General features: G+C 52.0%; 5 protein-coding genes across 5 annotated transcripts; 2 read left to right on the top strand and 3 right to left on the bottom strand.

The window, feature by feature from the left end:
• Positions 1-485: 485 nt before the first annotated feature.
• BO95DRAFT_139873 (DNA-binding ATPase) lies at positions 486-7025 on the bottom strand. The gene is made up of 4 exons (XM_025580569.1): positions 6615-7025; positions 6538-6555; positions 1086-6461; positions 486-1014 (listed from the first exon to the last, which is right to left on the bottom strand). Exons 1-4 carry the CDS (start codon positions 6623-6625, stop codon positions 720-722), a joined length of 5700 nt encoding a protein of 1899 aa, XP_025441918.1. The 5' UTR covers positions 6626-7025; the 3' UTR covers positions 486-719.
• Positions 7026-8414: 1389 nt separating this feature from the next.
• On the top strand, positions 8415-9095 carry BO95DRAFT_139868 (uncharacterized protein). The gene has a single exon (XM_025580568.1). It carries the CDS (start codon positions 8478-8480, stop codon positions 8886-8888), a length of 411 nt encoding a protein of 136 aa, XP_025441917.1. The 5' UTR covers positions 8415-8477; the 3' UTR covers positions 8889-9095.
• Positions 8796-9583, bottom strand: BO95DRAFT_443054 (uncharacterized protein). The gene is made up of 3 exons (XM_025586581.1): positions 9484-9583; positions 9222-9358; positions 8796-9092 (listed from the first exon to the last, which is right to left on the bottom strand). Exons 1-3 carry the CDS (start codon positions 9509-9511, stop codon positions 8946-8948), a joined length of 312 nt encoding a protein of 103 aa, XP_025441916.1. The 5' UTR covers positions 9512-9583; the 3' UTR covers positions 8796-8945.
• Positions 9584-9785: 202 nt separating this feature from the next.
• On the top strand, positions 9786-12872 carry BO95DRAFT_473715 (secretory pathway Sec39 family protein; the record flags this gene model as incomplete). Its single annotated transcript, XM_025589743.1, has 3 exons — positions 9786-11394; positions 11445-11598; positions 11660-12872. Exons 1-3 carry the CDS (start codon positions 9858-9860, stop codon positions 12870-12872), a joined length of 2904 nt encoding a protein of 967 aa, XP_025441915.1. The 5' UTR covers positions 9786-9857.
• Positions 12873-14241: 1369 nt separating this feature from the next.
• On the bottom strand, positions 14242-15925 carry BO95DRAFT_363868 (Pkinase-domain-containing protein; the record flags this gene model as incomplete). The annotated part of the gene is made up of 5 exons (XM_025582635.1): positions 14242-14371; positions 14428-14797; positions 14862-15153; positions 15209-15742; positions 15791-15925. The coding sequence occupies 5 exons, from the start codon at positions 15923-15925 to the stop codon at positions 14242-14244; spliced, it is 1461 nt and encodes a 486-aa protein (XP_025441914.1).
• Between the last annotated feature and the right edge of the window lie 3549 nt (positions 15926-19474).

Here is a 19474-nt window from a genome sequence, read left to right as displayed (position 1 = left end):
TTCTTGTGGTAGAATGTGATACATGTATGATACCATGCCAGCAACCATCCCTACCCCATACTGTAGCTCGACTCCCAGTATGCGAGCACTTGTAGTTTCCCCTTCTTACTTGCGTACTTGACTACTCGCCTACTCGCCTACTGCATGAGAAACACACTCAAAATACCTCAAAACACCTCTTCCCTCACTTTCTCTCTTCCGGAAAATATGGCAGTGAGCCTATGTTGGAGCAGAAGCAGGAGCAGAGCATAAATGTCATGAGTGTTCGATCGCCAGTTTATAATACATTAACTAGAAGAGATTCTGAGGGGAAAAAAGGGTTTAAGGGGTGGCAAAAAAGAAGATAGAAAAAGATAAAAACTAGCTAGCATACACTCCTTCTCCCTTTCTGCCATCTGCCACAGAAAGCAGAGAGAAATTGCCCTGTAAACCTGCAGAAACATTAAGAGAAGCCTCTCCGAAGAGTTCTATTCATGGGAATTGTAATTTGGGGGGCAAATAAAGTTATGTGAAGAGTTTCAAATCAGGTTTCGTCTCGTGGCCTTCCGAGGCGGTCGTCAATCAATAAATGGTAGGATGGTGTGATAGGTGGGTGGATGGGTGGATGGGTAGTAGGTTGGTGAGTAGGTGTGAATGGGTTTTGTATGTAGGTGAATTTTTTTTTTGTTTTTTTTTTTTTGGTTTTCCCTCCTGTTTGTGAGGGAGCCAGGCACCAATGATCACCCCTTCATGGTGGCTAGGAAGGAGTCGAGGTTGTATTCTTCCTGGTACTGGCGGTCGTCCCAGAGCTCGCCCAAATCGTCCAGCCAGCCCTTCTTGCCCTTTTCTTTGACCTCGCCGTCGATGTCCACCATGTCCACCTCGTTGCCGGTGGGCTCGCTGGGTTTCTCGGCGTTGTCGGCGGTTTCGCCGAGGTTGAACAGATCTAGCAGTTGATCCGTGTCCATTGTGTTCAGACCGGCGTTCTGTTGGTTGACTACCGTCGAGGCGACGTCGATCTTGAATCGTTGCAGACTAGAGGTTTTCCCGCGGTTAGTACGTTATGCAAAGATGCGGTTTTGAGAACAAAAAAAAAAAAAACTCACTTCAAGATCTTCTCCTCCAGAGTCCCTCGCGTGATCAAACGGTACACATTGACGACCTTCTTCTGTCCAATACGATGGGCACGATCCATGGCCTGGATATCCTTCTGCGGGTTCCAGTCGTGTTCCACGAAGATCACCGTGTCGGCTCCCGTCAGGTTCAGACCCAGACCACCAACACTGGTGGTCAGAAGCAGAACGTCATAGCTCGGGTCGGAGTTAAAGCGGTTAACGATGTCTTGACGCTTGGTTGCCTCGACTCCACCATCCAATCGAAGATATTGGACTGAAGGAAGAAGCTTCCGCAGGACCTCACTCTGGACGATATCAAGCATCTCCTTCATCTGGCAGAAGATCAGGGCTCGGTGCGGGCTCACGTAGCTGGTTCCCGTGCCCAGGTCGCCTTCCGTCGGGGGATCAATGCCGATTCCGCAGTCGAGAAGCAGGTCGCGCAGAGCGCTGAGCTTCGGCGCGTGGGACACGTCCCGGATATTGGAGTGCTTGGTGGTCAGATACTGCTGGACTTCGTTGTACTGCTTGTGGCCTTCCTTCACCACCAGCGCGGGAGAGTTGCAGAGACGACGCATGTACTGCAGTGCTTGGAAGATATGCTCCTTGTCTGATTTCTCGGAGCTTCCCAGCTTGTCGGCCAGCTCCTTCTGCTCCTTCTTGGAGAAGTCCTCAAAGAGTTTCTTCTGCAGCTCACTGGGATCACAGTAGTAGTTCTGGATGATTTTCGGTGGCAGGTCGTTCAGGACCTCCTCCTTCAGACGACGGAGCAGGAACGGCAGCACCTGCTTGTGCAGCGCCTCAATCGCTAGTGCGCCGGCTTCCTGTTCTTTGGAAGACGACTTGCTGAATCGACTGGCCGCAATGGGCTTGGCGAATCGGTCTAAGAAGACCTTCTCTGTACCCAAGAACCCGGGCATCAAGAAGTCGAACAACGACCACAGCTCCAGTACGTTATTCTGAATGGGTGTACCAGAGAGAATCAACCGATGGTTGCTCTGGAGGCGCTTGACCGCGATCGTCACCTTGGCCTTGGGGTTCTTGATCAAATGACCCTCGTCTAGCACGCAGTAATTCCAGCTGATCGGACGCAGAACGTCGTTGTCATTGCGACAGATATCGTACGATGTTACGACGATATCCGCCTCGCTCAGGCTATCTTGCAGTCTGGCGCGCTCTGCTGGGGGGCCCACATAAGCAACACAATTCAGGAACGGAGCGTACTGCTTGACCTCTTGCTGCCAATGGCCGGACAGTGAGGGCGGGCACACGATCAAAGACGGAAGCTTCCGGACCTCTGGCGCTTGGGTCTTGGCGAACTCTTCGGCTCGCAGATGATGATCACTTGCGACAATGCAGATCGTTTGCAGGGTTTTACCAAGACCCATATCGTCACAAAGAATACCATGGAGATTGTAGCGGTTGAGAAAAGCAAGCCAGTTGACACCTTCCTGCTGATAAGGTCTGAGCTCCGCTTTAATCGCAACTGGCAATGAGAACTCTTCCACCTTCTTGGAATCCAACATCTGAGCCATGAACTTCCTCTCGCGATCACGACCCTTGAGCAGTTCCTCGGAGAGACCGGGAGGGTCGGGAATGCCAGCTTCCAAGGGAACGAGTTTGACCAGCGTTGCGAACGACGTCGTCGCCAGCAGTCTCACGTCGTTGTCAGAATCGCTCATTCGTCCAAGCACGGGTACGACAAGGAAAATGACGTATGGAAGGATACGATCCTCCATCACATGGATCAGATGGTAAATACACTCGACAGCTCCTTGACGGTGGTGAACGTCCAAGGGATCGTTGATGGTTGGCAGCACCTTCTCTACCAGCATCGTCATTCCCTCTACCGAGATGACGCTGCAGATAGTCGCGAAGCACTTGGCGGCCGCATATCGAATAACCGACAGACGACACTGCAGAGCCTTGATAATAAGAGGCATGAGACTGACTACCCAGGTGTGGAGACCACGATCGAATTTGGGTAGCAGGGCGCGCAATGTCGACAAACCATCAACGACTTCCTGACCCAACTCATTGTCCGGGTCAAGAATGTCCTCCGGGAGACTTCCAGTAAGCGTGTCTTTGAGTGGCCGCTCGACCAGAGTGGCAAGGTTGGGCACTTTCTCCAAGAGATCAGGACCAAATTTGACTGCCAGTTGCTCGAGAGCGTCCTTAGCACCCCGACGCATGATTCGCGCCGCCTTGGCCTCTCGTTCAAACTTGGCTGCGTCGGGATGGTCCCGTCGATCCTCCTCCTTCCGCAGGGAAAGAATGGACTTCTCCAGCGAGGCGTTGTGGTGGAACTCAGGGGTCTCAGACGAGTCCACACAGCAGTATTTGACCAAGTTTCCAATGACTTTGTCGACCGGTCCGCGTTTAGTGGCCGTGGTGTAGTACTCCACCAAGGTTGAGATCGCTGTAGCAGAACGCTGTTGAAGTTCAGCATTTTCTTCCTTCTTGATGCTATCCATCATGCCCTTGATAATATGGCCCGGCTTCTTTGGAATGTCATGCAGAGCCACCAGCGCACCAGCCGCAGCTGCTAGAACCCGAAGATCCCTCTGTTCCCGAACATTCTTTGCTTCTTCGACAGAGTTCTCTGCGGTTGCCCGCGTGTCATTCAGGACCTGCAGAGCAGTAATGCGCTGAGCGGGTGCCAGTCCTTTCTTCAACCGCTCGAAATCCGGTCCGATGACCTTCTCAGCATCTGCCAATGAGAACGCACTTGGGCCGGCCTCGGCGTCTCCTTGAACAACGACAGCAAGAGTCGGAAGTCTTGAGCTAGGAACATGGGCATGGTCGCGGAAGGCATTGAGCAGCGAGTGACACTGGGCGCGGGCAACATGAAGATAGCATGCAATATCGCCGTACCACAGCGGTCGGTCGCCTTCGATGATCGGACGCAAATGCTCGCAGAGAGTCGAGGAGTACTTGCTGCTTGGGCCGGCCACTCTCGCATATTCCTCGATGATCATCGCTGACGAGAGCTGAGACGTGGATGCGGAGTGCTTCAAGCCCTCCACAATAGACTGCCACAGACTCGGGAGTGCGCTCTTATCCCAGACAGAAAGAAGCTGGCCCAGCGCCTTGGCGGCATATATCTTGGACCGCAACATGGTATCGGCGCCAACCAAGTCAATATCGCCCTGGAGCATGTGGCCGTCCACGTTATGAGCCGACATGGTCGGGACTTCCTTCTTTTCCACCTTGCGTCCACGCTTCTTGGTCCCATCAGACTGTGCACTGACTGCACTTGGGGAGGACTTGGCTGGTGCAGCAGCGCTCATCGGGAATGGAACGCCCGAGGGCTTGATAAAGAGGGAAGCATTCATGGGAATGGGGTACCGAGGAACGCCGAAGGGAGACATTGTCAGAGTAATCAAGGGTTGGATGTGGCTCAGAAGGTCAGCTTCGGTCTGGAACAGGCCACGCGACTCCAGCGCTCTAAGCAGCTCCGACCACACCTGAAGAGAAAGCTTGAGCACACCCTCGTTGCGCTCGACTAACAGGTTCTGGAAAATCAGACGCAAAGCCTTGCCATTCACCCAGTCATTTGTGCCCTCGCCCTCAAGCTGCAAGAAGGTAATGAGAGCCCGGAGAACTGCTGAACGGACGCTGGTGATTGTGTGTCGCAGGAAAGGGTAGAGGCGAGGGACCAGGTTTCCGAACGAGGACTCGAAATCCACGGACGCATTGGCCTTCATCGCATCCAGAACTTCGCGGAATGTGCAGAGCTTGGCCAGAAGATCCATGACCGAGCCCGTACTGGCGCTCAGGTCATCTTGCAGGTTCGACAAACAGTCCCAAACAATGGTCATCAAATTACCCAATGTGCTTTGTCGGGAAGCCACAAATTCCTCAGCCATTGGAACCAGGGTTGCAGCACTAACAGCCCGCACATCGTCGTCAAAGTCTCCCAGTCCCTTCATCACAGCCTCTAATACGCCGTCCATAAGTGCACGATCCTTCACCAGGATATCTTTGCGGACCGCAACCAAGTACCGGAGACCGATCATACCACCGTGGCAGACCTCCCAAATGGGCCGGTCCAGGTCCAGGTCTTTCTGCATGATGATGCGGTACAGACACTTGTAGACTGACACCACGGAACGCGACGGGAGCTGGGACAAGAGTGCACCAAGTGTTTGACCCACAGTCTCTCTGATGGGCGCCACAACATTGTCGGAAATGTAGTCACCAAACCGGTCAAGCATAAGAACACAAAGTAGTCGGCAGGCGAGGTCGTCCAGATACTGCCGGTTGAGGACATTGTTCTCGGCCCTACTCTTACCTCGTACACGACCTGCGCCAGCACCTTGAACGCGGATAACCTCCCGAAGTGCCATTGCGGCTCCGTGGCGCACCTCCCAGTTAGGATCGAAGATATCGACCATGAGGAACTCGCACATGGGATCATATGGCCATGAGTTGCTGGGACCCTCATCCGTGATCTCTGGTTGGATGTAGGATTTTTCTGGGACAACCGATCCTTTGAACTCCGAAACGATCTTCTGATCGTCGTCGCCACCAGTCGACCGCTCAAGGTTGAAGTAATCCTGCTTTACGTCGCCATTGCGCTCCTCACCGTTCTCCGCTTTAATCGGGTGTGGAGTAACAGCTGAAGGAGTGGTAACGTTATCCGACGGTCTGCGCGTCGACAGATCCACGACTCGGACCTTGTTCGCGCCCATTTTTGCGCTCTGTTTGTTCTTCCGCTTCAGTTGGTTCAATTGTCGCTTACTGAGACCGGCCTCCTCGCCGTTGGCGGGTTCCATAGGCGATGCAAGAGGGGTGGTAGAGGATAGATGGTGGATACTATCCCTATGTTGGGGAACTTCCTCCTTTATTCCCGGTGTCTTCAAGACCAAATCGCCGTCATCAATCAGATCCTCCTCGATGTACTCTCCTGCGAGACCCAGACGAGCGTGCAAGGTTTTCTTCTGGTGCTGGAGTCGAGCGGCTGGATCCATGCCGGCCAATGAGTATTCGTACTCCTTGCCTGCGCTTCCCAACAGCCGCTTGCCGTATTTCAGGATGGCGGCGATATTGATGGTTTCAAGCCTAAGGAGATCACTGGCAGTGGCGGCTGATTCGCCTTCCGACTTGATCTCGACGCCGCCATCTTCATCGTCAGCCTGTTTGATGTGATCGCCATCTTCCTCATTGGGGTCGAAGGTGTCTGCATTAGTGACGATCAAGCCGATTGCCTTAGCAGCGGCTGTTCTAGTGTCCCAAGACTTAGAACGCAGATAGGGCAGAATGCGACCGAGAAGGTTGAAGAGTTCATCCGGATGCTGCTTCTGCACGTCGGCCAGCTGTTGAGCCGCAGTATTGCGGATGAGCGGCGTGCTGCCTGTCTCAAGTAACCTGCAGGTGGTGATTGGTCAGTTCGTCCCTTCCTTAGGTAAGCGTGCAGGGATGGGGAAAGCTGTCGATTACTCACGTGACAAGACGGTCAAGTCTAGAACGAAATGGGTTAGTGGCCGGTATCAGACGGAAGCGGAATGGCAGGAAACTTACCTGGAAGTCATGGCGGATTTTTGTGACAAGGAAAGCTATACAGATGGTCGTAATATAACACAGCCAAGAATAATCAAGAAAAAAAAAGGAACTGAGAGCACAACAAAAGGCAGGGGTATCGTGAACGAAGCCGAGAAAGTGACCAGAATTATTAACAAATTAATGGTAAAATCAATCTCCTTTCAGTAGCACACCACAACCCCCGTCCGGAAATTAAGTAAAGCAAGAGAACGACGGAGAGTGGAGGAGAGGGAGACGGATGTAAAGTAAACACGACGGTTACACCCACGTCACAGCCATCGAGTCAACGTCGAGTATGCGTCAAAGGGGAAGAAGGGAAAGGTTAAAGGGGGGGGTGGGAAAAAAAAAAAGAAATGAATAAAGAAAAAATCCAGACACACTGGACAGAATCAGTTTCCGTCAGATCACAGGGCGATCAGAGCGAAAGCTGATTGATGAGTGGAGATCCGGTCCTAATCTAGGCACGGTTGTCACCAGGTGGAAGTAAAATGACCGTAGCCGAGCTGAAGGTTGTTATAATGAATAGATAGTCACTCCGCGTGAATGAAATGAATCATGTGAATCATGAAGGATCCCGGAATGGAATAGAATTCGAGGTAATGATATCAGAAATTCGAATTCCACCAGTATAAAAAAAAAAAAAAAAAAAAGAATTCGGCAGATGACGGGAATGTGATGGGAGTTGACGATGAAGAGTCGGAGATCAAACTGAGACAGGCTGAGTTGAGTGGTACCTGTGGTGGTTCACTCGGTACGTAGCTAGCTCAACTTTGTAGCCTTGTAGTTGTAGTTAATGTAGGTAAAGTAGGTAAAGTAGGTAAAAGTAGGTTAAGTAAGTAGTAGTAGTCAGTCTGTAAGTAAGGACGGCGGACGGACGGGGCGTGTACCGGGGCTGGGGCTGCACAGGAGCATCAACAAGAGCTGCTCGGCCTGCCCTCGAGGTCACGCAGCCTGTTTATATCATTGGGGGCATCTTTGCCTGGGCGCGCCTACCCATACTTGGGCCCTGGGCACTAGCCTGCTTCCGGATTAGTGCCCCCCACTCCCGTAAAGGTTTTCGTTGAGTCACGTGAGTTACTCTCCCTGCGCAGGAAAAAAAAAAAAAAAAAGAGAAGGATATTCAGTAGCTGCTTGCTTGCTTGCTTGAGGTTGATTGTACAAGTAATCCTTAATCTGGCCTATGTCTACTCTCCTGCTTGCATGCCAACCACCTGACACACACTCACTCAACCACTCAACGGTTGGTAGGCTATACCAGATACCAGGTAACTAATAGAACTATCGCTATAAGTTAACTATTGCGATTCCGTCAGCAGCCGGACGGGGATAGGCCCTGCGTGTTGCATTCAATAATCCACCGCGCAGAGATGAATATATGTATGTAGCAACCTGCAAATGACTTGCGTGCGTTTCCAGTGAGACCGCCATGTGAGCTTGTTTCGATCGCCCCTTCAATAGCGTGCCAAGAAAATGCCAGATGGCCTCCTGCTTCCGCCGCAAATTCTTCGTCGCGCAACTCCATCCCGTGTGGTCAACGACAACGACGACTGCGGTAATTCTTCTGCTGACGACTCCGTTGAAGGTCGCTAACGACTTAAGGAGTCGATCCAGCCTTGAGAAGTCCCGAAAGATGACAGCCTCTGAGCCTCGGATGACGTGGGAGATGGAGGAGCCAATCACGTCGCATACATTGGTGCTTTAAAATCCCATGGACTAAATCCGGCTAGATATATATAGTTCAGTTCCAGTTCTCGAATTCTGCCATCATGTCCTGCAACACAGTGATATCGCGTACACACCAATTTGGTTAAATATCCTCTATAATTGTAACATTGCAGAGACATGTGGAAGAGAATCAGAATCATCAATATATCACTTATGACGCCTTTGCACGTTGTTTTGCCTTGCTTTATTTTGGTTGTTTCTTTGTCTTTCCAATATACCTCTTTTAACTATAACACGTGCCAAATAGGATCTCGATCCCCGGAACTACACACAGCATTAATCGGGGCTTGGCCAATGACAAACAGTGCCATTCTCATATGTGCATTATCAATTGCCGGAATTGAACGGTGCAGTCATCATCTTTCATCATCATGGGTGGAGAGCGACCATTGGCATTGCAGACCTCAAGCTTGGGCCCAATACAGCCCACGCAGGCACCAAAAGGAAAATTGTCCATTTCTATACATTGAAGGACCTCGCAGTGATGAACAGACAGAACGGATAAACAAACCAGCAGAATCTTGGTAGTAATTGAAACGATCAACATGAAATCCACACTCCCTAAATGCGCACAACATGCCTCTCTCATGCCCGTGTCAAGAACGCAGCCGACTCCTCTTCCTTCCCTAGCAGACCTAGACTGCGGATCTGTTCAGCCTTGGGCGCATTGTCGCGGGGGTGGGCGGCCTCCGCCTTGCGGTAGGCAGCCTGCATCTTCATCGTGCGCATGATCTAGAAATCCCAAGAAAAAGAGGACGTCAGTAAGAGGACTATTACTCTCCCCCCCTCGTCTACTCCGGTCCCTCTCGGCGATCGAAGTATTTCAAGGTGACAGATCACAATCGGTTCAATCAAGCGTACCTCCTTCTTGTGGTGCAGGCACTCGTGGTAATCCTCCAAGGCAGGCAGACACTTCTTCTTGCCAGCCTCACCCTCGGCCGAGTTGACAACATAACAACCAAGGACCTCTTGCCAGAAGTTGTAGCAGCGGGAAGGACCTGCGAGAGAGAGCGAGATCAGCCGACAATGTCCGCGGCGAAGCTGTCAAAGCGGGCGCCTGGGCCGGCGAAGCCAGCCAAAGTGGCAGTCAATTGCCCGCAGCCCAAGCAGAGAAGTAACATACCGCCGTTGTTACCGAAGCCGGAAGCCATTGTGAGATTGAGAGAGGGTGGGAATAGGAGATCGAAAGGGCGGAGGCGTCGAGCGTACGTAGAAGGGGGGGGCGGGCGGAGGGATTGCTGGAGCGGAGGTTTGAGTGAGTTGAGTGAGTGGGTGCAGCGAGCGATCGAGGTTCATTCTTCCACCGCCCGGGGATTGATTGGCTGATTTGCTGGTTTCTGCTTTCCGCCTCGGAAGTCGGTCTGTGCACGGGACGGGAGGCTTGACGTCTTTCCCAAGTGGCTCACGAACACATCACCCTCTTCCCTTCAAGCTTCTTCTTCTTCTTGTTTTCACTCATTTAGCCTGGATCTCCTTATTCTTTTTTTTTATCACGCCATGGCCAGTTCCTCTCGGCTCTCAGGTGCTCATGCGATTCTGTTAGCCATTCACTTTTGTGTCACCGGCGATGTCTCCCGGTTATCGCAACTCCAAGCTCAATACCCTCGCTGGCTGCCAACCGAGCGCCTTTTGCGCATCATACTGACCTTCCTCCCCGAGAGTTGCCCCCCCAAAACATACACATCCGTTGTGGAAGCCTTGGTAGATGGAGAGCCCGCCATCTCAACGGCTGCAGAGCTTGACACATCCCCGGTCCAGAATTTGACCGAAACCATTGCACGGAAACGAGTACGCAAGGTTCGTTTACTGCCGTTAAGGCATCCCGATGACGAGGACACCGACGATTCAACCGACCTCTTGACCCAATTCTTGATCCACCGCGCCCATCGCATCGACTCCGAAACCGCCCTCCAACCCCTCATTCTCGATCTTCTCGTACCATTCTATCCACGCTCTCCTATCCTCCGCACATGGTTAATCTCGAGTCTACTGCCCTTGCTGCGGTTGAACTACGAATATTACCCCAGCCAGGACGAGACGTTCTCTCTGGATATCCTTGAGTCGATGGACAACAGCATCGCCATTAATGTTTTACTTTCAATGACCGGCAATACGAAAACTAGTATGGATTTAGTGCAGAACCTCCGCGGGCTGGTGGGTGCGTGGATGTATGGCAGCAACAGGACCAAGCGGCGGAAGCTCAACGAAGTCGCGCAGCAAAACACTCTCTCACTTCCGCCGAACGATGTGGAACCGAAGACGAATGCAGGGGTAGGATGGCAGCAGGTTAACGAGTGGCTGCTGGCGCGCAGCTTGGTGGATCACGAGAGCGCAGTCAACGCATTCACGAACTGGGATGGCCCGGAGGATGTTGACCTGGGAGGCTATGCCGAGGAGGACCCTAACCTACCAAGTGACGAGATGAAAGACTTGCGGACGCGGTACGGACAGACTGGACTGGCCGTTGTCTACGCCAATGCTGATGTCAGCGCAGCGGCCTTGAATGGGTCGATCAAAGTCCTTGCGCGGATCGCCAGTTTCTTGGACCTGGAGCAGCATTTGTCTCTGAGAGACGATGATGCAGAACTACCGTCAGTGGTATTTGACTCGGACCAGATCTCGTCTACCTCGAGAGTCTCCCTCATGCAGAATGCGCTTCTCACAACATCGAACCCGCTCACACGTCCGTCTCCCGCATCCATCTCGTTCCTCAGCGCCATTTGCGTCTCTCTCCAGGTGCTGAGTGAGCTCGGCCATCCTATGCCCTGTCGTACAGCCGCAAACCTTTGTCTACACAACAATGTAGATACGCAACTGCTCGAAATGCGCGGTGTGGTTCAATCTATGATCAGACAGAGCAAGCCGGGCCGAGACTGGGGCAAGGTTCGTAGGCAATTGCTTTGGCTGCGTGATTGGGTAGCAGATCAAACGTCTCGACAGGATAACAGTGGCCCTGTCTACCATGGTATCTTTTGGAGAGTAGAACGGGAGGTTGTTGAAGTCGAAGTCCTGAAAGCTTTGCTTGAAGTCAGAGGTAAGCAGCTCTCTTTGCCGGGTCATCAGCATATCAACTAACAGGGACAGAGTACAAACTCGCTGTCGACATTTATCTCAGCTCCGACTCAACTCTGACGTCATCCAAGGTCGAAGAGGCCGTCAGAGAGACCATTTACACAGCATATGACAACGCAAGCAACGGCAATCGAACTCGTGGTGGCATGAAGAGAGCCTACGAAATGTAAGTTCTGTACTAATCCCAAGTATCATAGTTGAGCGACACTAATGCCATCACCAACCAGCCTTCAAGCCTTCCAGCCGCACTTTTCAGACTCGGTTGCTCTCAAGCAGATTGGTGCTCTTATCTCAGCCACGCACTCACTGTCCTTTTACTCCCTCACCTTACAGCACGGCGTCCCTTTCCAGCCCGTCAGCATCCGCGTACACTCCGATCCTCTCTCCCTCATTGAAAAAGTCCTTGAACAGAACCCCAAGAGCTACACCAAGGTTGACGACCTTCTGGCCATAGGCCGCAATCTTGTCGCAGCCGGCTTCTCTCCGCGGCTCTCAGATCACCATGAAGCTTCCACTCTGGCCCCTCTTCCCGAACAGGATGCCATCCTCACCGCCGAACGCCGCATCATGTCTCTAGCCATCAACTCCGCTCTAACCTCCCACGACTTCGGAACAGCCTACTCTTACATCCTTACCCGGCTTACACCCACCTCGTCCGCATCCACGCCCGACACGACACTCACAGACGACATTACCTGGCGTACGGTGTATTCCGCCGGACGGTATCGCCCACCACCGCCCAGCACGTCTACCCCTCCCACCACGCAGTCCCAAATCACCCACCTCACCCAAAGAATGGAGCTTCTCTCCCTTGCCCTCATCCTCGTCCCCTCCGACCACCCGGATCCGCTCCCAGAGATTCTGGGTGCCTGGCGACGCTGCGACGAGGAACTCAGCAACCTCCGCACGCAAGAATCCCTCGAAGAAGACATCTGGGATACGAAGGGCGACCTCACTTCCTCCCTCACCATGCAAAGCCTCCCCGGCGGGTTCGGGCCCGCCGATTCCTCCGAGCAGGACGCCCTGGAAACCCGACAGCACCAAGCCCGCCGTGCCCGCGCGCACGCCTCGCATCATCGTCTCAACCACGAAGAAGCGCCCATGGGCCTCTTCGAGGTCGCGCGAGGCGCCGCCCTAGCCCTGCAGAAGAATGCATTCCCGCTCCGCGCAGCAGCCACCAGGACCACCACCACTGCCTCACCATCCTCCTCCCACCACGACAACAACGGATTCACACCCTCCTCCTCCCACACAGCCACCGCAAGCTCCTCGCACGCCCGAACCGACTCCGTGGTCTCCGCTGAGAATTACGAGCCCGGCGGCGGCGGGGGACCCTCCGATCGCGTCCGCAAGAGAGACGTCGTCAGTAACATGGTGACGGATGGACTAGTCAGTGGACTGGGGTGGGTGCTCGGCGCGCAGCCCGTCAACCGTTCTTAGTATGAGTATAAATAATCCGCGGTTCAACGAGAGCCACACCGCAACCCCCCCCCCCTCCCCCCGACCCCCAGTACTTATCTGAAGGCATTACGTGTTCCATTTGTATATTTGATAATGATGATGGGTGTGAAGATTTTTTTTTTTCAGTTGTATTGATAGCGCTGCTAGCAGGCATGGCATGATATCTTATAAATAATATCTCATTTTCTTCTTTACAAGCCTCCTTTCATATTAAGAATACTAGAATGAAGTTCCTGAGGTATACTTGGTGTGTGTATATTGGGATCCATGTTGGATGAGTTACCCACCTCACTTGTGTTGTATATCTGGAACCATATGGCATACCACTTTCTAGTACTGTAGGGGTAGCAGTCTGGACCGACTCGGCAATAATATTGGTCGGGCGGGATAAATACAAGATTCGAGCAAGAGATCTGGCACCCATTTTATAGAACCCAAGGCATGACGGTGGTCGACAAGGTCCGGGGCCAGATTAGGCTTTCGATCATGTGACTGTCTGCTCTACGCGGGCAAATGCATATAATATACCATGGTGATGATCGTATGGAAAGGGAAAGAGTACGATGGAAATGATGATGATGATGATGATGAGTTTTGACTCAATTGGATAGACGCCAATCAATATACACAAGATGCGGACCCGGTCCTCGAATAGAAATATGAAAAAGCAAACACAGCAAGACAGAAAAGACAAGAAACAAAACGGTTTTGCACATATGTATGTGAATGAAGATAGATGCCTTGGGGTGGGTACTCTCTGTGAAAATGTATGTATGAATGTATGTTATGTATGAATGGATTCGCTCACGTGCAAGATGATAGACCGGGTAAATCGAGATGGTGAAACACGCAGAGGGGACAGTGATCAGAGCAGAAAAGAAAAGAGCCAGCACCGCTGGCTGTCGGGCAAAAACAGAGAAATCCCTTTCTGGAGCAAATGCGAAAACAACATCGAGTTGCTGGATGAATGCAAATGGGTTCTTGCTGGTGGAAGAAAACGAGGATGCATAGACAATTCGGGCCTTGTCGCTGGCGGGAGGGAGGAATTTGGTATTAAGGAAAGGCGTGATCATGTCGGGCGATGATAGTCAAAAAGGGCGCAAAAGCATTTCCAACTCCATGGTCCCAAGGAATGATAGACAGTGCACGGATGAGAATAAAAATGAGCGTCATGATGATCACAGATTCGTATGCTGTTGACATCCGGGTCAACCAAGGGCCAGCCACTTGTCAGCATCAAGAGGGAAGACCGTAATATGCGATCGAATTAATAGAGGTAGCAATATCAGCCCAATGAAAGAAATGTGAGCACGGATGGTTGCGGCGGTCCTGATGCTGTGCAGGCAGTCTATTCATTCCAATCCCACACCTGCTTCACAAAATTGGCCATGTTGACCTTTTTGTTCTTCATGTCCAGCATCCAGGGATGGTCCAGCATCCGCCATGGAGTCGCTCGTCGTGGAGGTTCTTTCTCCAGACTAGTTCCATCGTTAGTTACACAAACCCATCATGGAAGGGGGTAACAGGCACATACCAGCATTCGATGAAGTACTTGAAGTTGTCTGACCACCGGATGCCATTGTCGGGCTCGTCTTTCAACTTGGGGATTGGTTGACGGACGATGTAGGTTAGAAGATCAATCAGACCGGCCCGTGGTTGCATTTCCGTCCCATCAGCTGGGAAGGGGAAGCGATGCTGGGCAACCTCAAGCAAAGTCACGCCCAAAGACCAGACATCCGATGTGATCGTGTACGACTGTCCCGTAATCCGCTCCGGTGCCATGTAGTACGATGTACCGATAAAGGTGTTCGCATCACCCTTGGTACCGAACTCTCCACTGACACCGAAATCGCAAAGCTTAACTTGACCGTTTCGGCAAAGAAGAATGTTGGACGGCTTGATGTCTGTACATGCCGGATTAGACAGGTCCGATCACCAATGGACGAAAATGGATGTCTGAGCGCCTACCTCGATGGATGATCTTTCGGCTGTGGAGATAGGTCAAGCCGTTTAGGACGCCTTCGGCGACCTTGCCCAGCACCTTTTCTCCTGTCCGGCCTCCCAGCTTTTTGACTTCCTTGTAGATGCTGTCCAAACTGCCACCTTCGCAGAATTCCATTGCGATCGAGATCGTTCCTGTGGACTTGTCCATGAATGCACCATAGTAGCGACAGATGTGTTCCGAGGCACAGTCTTTGTTAAAATTGAGTTCGCGGACGATCTGTTTCTTGACGTCGGGGTTGGGATCGGTTGTGATGATCTGAGACAGCCTTTAGTATCCTTTGAAAGCGTGGCATTTCAGCTGCGCAACTCACCTTCAGAGCAAAGACGGTCTTTCCTTCTCTGAGCTTGCAACGAGTCACAGCACCTCCCGCGCCTTCACCCAGACTACCCAGCTCCACGATCTTCTTCTGTTCACTGGCTGCGAGCCAGCCCTCATCATCCAGATCGTCCACGTCGAGGGGCCTGCCCTTCTCCAAGCTCAGCTTATCCAGATCCGGGATCAAGTTGTTGACGCTGCTGTCCCGCTCCATTGACATTCCACCTTCCCGGTCGGAATACACTGAACTGATCGCAGATGATGGATCGGGGGTGCTGCCATGTGGCTGTCGGAGCCCCATAGCGAACGATAACGCGGAATAGTTGGAGGAGGAAGCGGAGGCCGGCCCACTGGCCTTCCCGTCGAGATAGGTAAAGCTGCCCGTTCGAGAGTGTCCATTCGGTTCGTTCAGGCCGCTGGTCGCCAAAGGTGGAGGAGCCGGTCGGGGTTTGACCTGGGGAATGGATTGAGTGCTACCCATGGGAGTAGCGAGGCGCAGCTGGGGAGGAGCTGGGCGGGCAGCCGGCCGCTGCAGCTGAGGAACCTCGGTCGGCGGAGGCGCTACAGTGGTCGGAACGCCATTTCCTGTGACGGGACGAGCGTTGGGCGAAGGAGGAATACCCAGGGTGAGTTTGGGGGGTCGAGGACTGCTGCCATTGCTGCGATTACCCGGCACAGGCGGTTTGAGGAGGGGGACTGGCGAGGATGACATTGCGAGATTGTTTTGCCTCTCACCAGGCAAGAACAACTCGTTGGGGTCAGCCAAGGTAGCCAGATCGGCGGTCTTTGGGTTGGACACTTTGAAAGAGTGTACGGGAGAAACTGGGAAGAAGAAAAGAGGGGCTGCGGCTATGGAAAGCTGAGATGAACTGTTGAAGAGATGAGAAAGAGGAGAAGGAGGTGGTGTAGTATTGATGGTGGTGGTGGTGAGGTGGTCGGAACAAAGAGGGCCGTGGGGTTAACCAGGCAGGCGGCGGCGGCTGAGAGGAGAAAAGAGAGAGAGAGAGAGAGGGGTTGGCGATAACAAAAACAGCCGGGTAAATCGAATCAAGTCAGTTGACAGGTGATGTAGCAGACGATGCCATCAATGTCGCAATTTGCAATTTTAACCAAGCGAGTGAGGGCGACTAATGACCAACATTCGAGGAATTTCCGAAGATGAGAAGAAGTTGTTGGTGTCTGTTTGTTGTAAGAAAGAAGAAAAAAAGAAGAAGAGAGAGGAGGGCGCTGATTTTGTCAGTTGGCAGCAGCTGATGGAAACAAACCTCCACACCACTCACTAACTTAACAACTAAACTGCAAGCAACTTATAAGATATAAGAAGTTAAAGTAATTTAGTTCCAAAGTCAAGACAGCTAGCAGCCAGGATTAAATATGATCACATCACATCCTCGACATACCTAATGGCTGTGACAGGCGAGGGAGTCCGACCTGGTGGAACCGCACTGTTTCAAAAAGCGCTGGAGAATTGCTACTATTCTTGACAGCTCAGTGTCCACTCGGCGATCTTTTTATATACTCCCTTCCAATTCCAAGGAGATAATTCGCATTTTAGATACACACTTCATCTATCTCACGTTCAAGGTGGATATCAATGACTTTTATTATTAACTCTTGTTCGGATCTAGATTTTACATCCAGCGCACTCAATCAACTCTAGCTTATTGTCAATAACAGTCTATTGTTCTTTTATTCAACCGATGCCTTAAGGGTCGGGCAACCATAGGCATCCATGAAAACTCTTCAATTGCGGGCATTGCAAAAAAAAAAAAACTCATTTTTCAGCTCCCCATCCAATGAACAGAGAGAGATTTCGTGATAGTATCTAGTGGAAGCGAGGGTTTTGACCGTTCACCGGCCAGTTCTCATATGTACTTGATCTGCCTGCCTTGTCCCTGGCTGGCTTCGAAGCTCCATCCAACCGATCCGGTACTTTCACCCGGAACTCCACCTTCAATCTATACGTACCAGCCAGTGCTTGTGGCCCGTCGAACATCTCATCTCCCTCGTCCCAGTTCATCCCAGCTCATTCCAAGAAATGCATCTCGGTAGGAGATGAGAGAAGGGGCCGTGAAATTGCCCTCTATGCCACTCTCACTCTCTGATTGGGGCAATTGTCGTAGTTGTCGTAGTGATGATGCTGGTGATCGTTCTTTGAGTTCTTTGACCATCATCGACCTCCCAGGACGAGGATTAAACATGACACGTGCCATCTTCAGCCTTGTGGAAAGACACACAGACGTCCAACAAATGACGCTGGCTCGCTCCCTTTCACCAAGTCTTTATTTTTAAAACTTTCGATCTCTCCGAAGCCACCAGCAAGCATATCGGGGGCAGCCACAAACGCTCCCCGACCCACTATTGAGCCGGTTTAAAATAGCATCCGCCAATTTTGCACCGCCATAGCGACGGGGCCGACCGATTATGACGATGAGAATTTATGCTAATTGTTGGTACTCCGTATCTGTTGGATAATTGTGGACTGGCAAGGGCCAGTTTGAGGTCGCAGTTGGAAGGGAGCTTGCACTTTAATGATCTCATACCCTGTGGCTTCGACCCCAACCCTGAACTCAACTCGGAAACCATCCATCATCCATTATTCATCTTCCTCGGCTCTCCTCCGTTGAAACCGAGTACTAGTGTAGCCCTACGGTCAACAACGGCGCCAAGCGACGAGGCTTGTTCTCGGTTATGCAGCGGAGCAGCGGTCATGCGCCGTGGCATCACTCTATCACGATCAATCCAAATCACCTTTTCAAATGCAGGTCATGATAATTGAGTAGAGTAACTAGAGGTTGCTACGAGTGTCTACGGTAGAACGCGCGGCATTGACGATCCTGGCTTGAAGGAGGTCTTTCCCCCACCCCAAATCTCCAAGACACTTGCTCGATCAGCGTCAATGAGTCCCGCCAGTTTCTCATTGTTGGCGCGTCGACCCTGATCATCGACGCAGACTCCGATTCGATGACTACATGCTTCTGATGATGACGAGGATAGCGGGTGTTGGTCACACCTTACAGCAGATCCAAGGGTAGGCCAATGCTTCTCACTCCACTCATGCTGCCCAAATACCATCAATCAGAAACCCGGGGTAAAGAAAAAGCTCAAGTTCCACGCCGGTGTGAATCCGAAGTTGGACATCGCAGCCGATTGATGGCCAGTTCGTGCCCCTGTTGATCGGCGGAGCCGACTTCAACCAGCACCGGCACTTGGAGTCTTGAACAAGATTCTTCACTCGTAACCTCTGAGTGCTGGACCAAGAGTCCCGTCGAGTGTTTGCAGGGCGCGCCAGCAATTTATAGTGGTCAGGATTGTTTCGTTTCTGGTGATCCCCCGCCCGCCCTTCCCCTTGCCACGGCATTGAGGGCAGGATTCTCCTAAAGCTATATTCGCTGCATATCATGGTTCCTTCTGCCACTACGGGGTAAACAATTGCCCGCTATCCTTTACGTACATACCAATCAAGACTTCTGGATCCAGAAATTCCACTATTGACAATTGATCCCAACTTAGCAGCCCATATTGGCCCCCTTTTCCCATCTTACTCTCTTGTAGTTCATCGCACCGGATCTTTCACCCCAAAAAAGAAACCGTGTCGCAACGGATCAGGGTTGGGGGTGAAATTCTCGGAGATGATCACCCAATTTTCCCAACGACGAGCCCGTCTGAGCTTTTAATAGCAGAAAAGAGGGTTCCAATAGTCTGCCGATGATAGTGACATTTCAATGGTGGAATGAACAGCTGCTAAGTTAGTAAGTTACCTGCGACTAACTAAGCAACGGAACTTACTTACCCCATGCTAGCCGCCCGCCCAGCATGCGATCGCTGCATTCGGGCGGCTACCATCTGTTCAATCTCACTCGGTTCAAGGTTCCATCTGCAACCCCCATCTCCGAAACTCTTCCCTTCCCCCAATCAAAACCAAATCCTTCTCGATTGCGCCATCACCTCTTCTGCATGCATTTGCTGTAGGCACGGCGTCTTTCCAACGCGTCACTGCATTGTTCTTCTCCTGCTTCTGCCGCGTTCCACAAACAACGCCGATCGCGACACGCACAACGTCTGCTCATCGCTTCGAGGGCAAAAGTCAAAAAGGACAGTCAGGAAGGTGGTAGTCTGTCCCCCTCAACTCTCGAGGTCAAGGGGCTAGCCGAATCTCGATTAGCGACCAGTGGGTTTAGATTAAGCAATCAATGAGGACGACCGTGGCGCCGAGCGAGACTCTGGACTCGTCCAATACGATGGGGCCAGTGGTCACCAC

This window comes from Aspergillus brunneoviolaceus (genome assembly GCF_003184695.1).
Source record: "Aspergillus brunneoviolaceus CBS 621.78 unplaced genomic scaffold BO95scaffold_36, whole genome shotgun sequence".
Classification (NCBI taxonomy): domain Eukaryota; kingdom Fungi; phylum Ascomycota; class Eurotiomycetes; order Eurotiales; family Aspergillaceae; genus Aspergillus; species Aspergillus brunneoviolaceus.
The sequence above is the reverse complement of the archived record's forward strand: the minus strand, read 5'-3'. Positions and strand labels throughout refer to the sequence as shown.

Bases quoted from the DNA above. Each gene is read 5' to 3' on its own strand.
- BO95DRAFT_139873 (XM_025580569.1), bottom strand. The intron at 1,015-1,085 runs GTGAGTTTTTTT...GAAAACCTCTAG, and splicing joins CTGGAGGAGAAGATCTTGAA to TCTGCAACGATTCAAGATCG.
- BO95DRAFT_139868 (XM_025580568.1), top strand. From the start codon at position 8,478: ATGTGGAAGAGAATCAGAATCATCAATATATCACTTATGACGCCTTTG.
- BO95DRAFT_443054 (XM_025586581.1), bottom strand. From the start codon at position 9,511: ATGGCTTCCGGCTTCGGTAACAACGGCG. The intron at 9,359-9,483 runs GTATGTTACTTC...TCTCTCTCGCAG, and splicing joins CGGCTTCGGTAACAACGGCG to GTCCTTCCCGCTGCTACAAC. The intron at 9,093-9,221 runs GTACGCTTGATT...TGGGATTTCTAG, and splicing joins GCCTGCACCACAAGAAGGAG to ATCATGCGCACGATGAAGAT.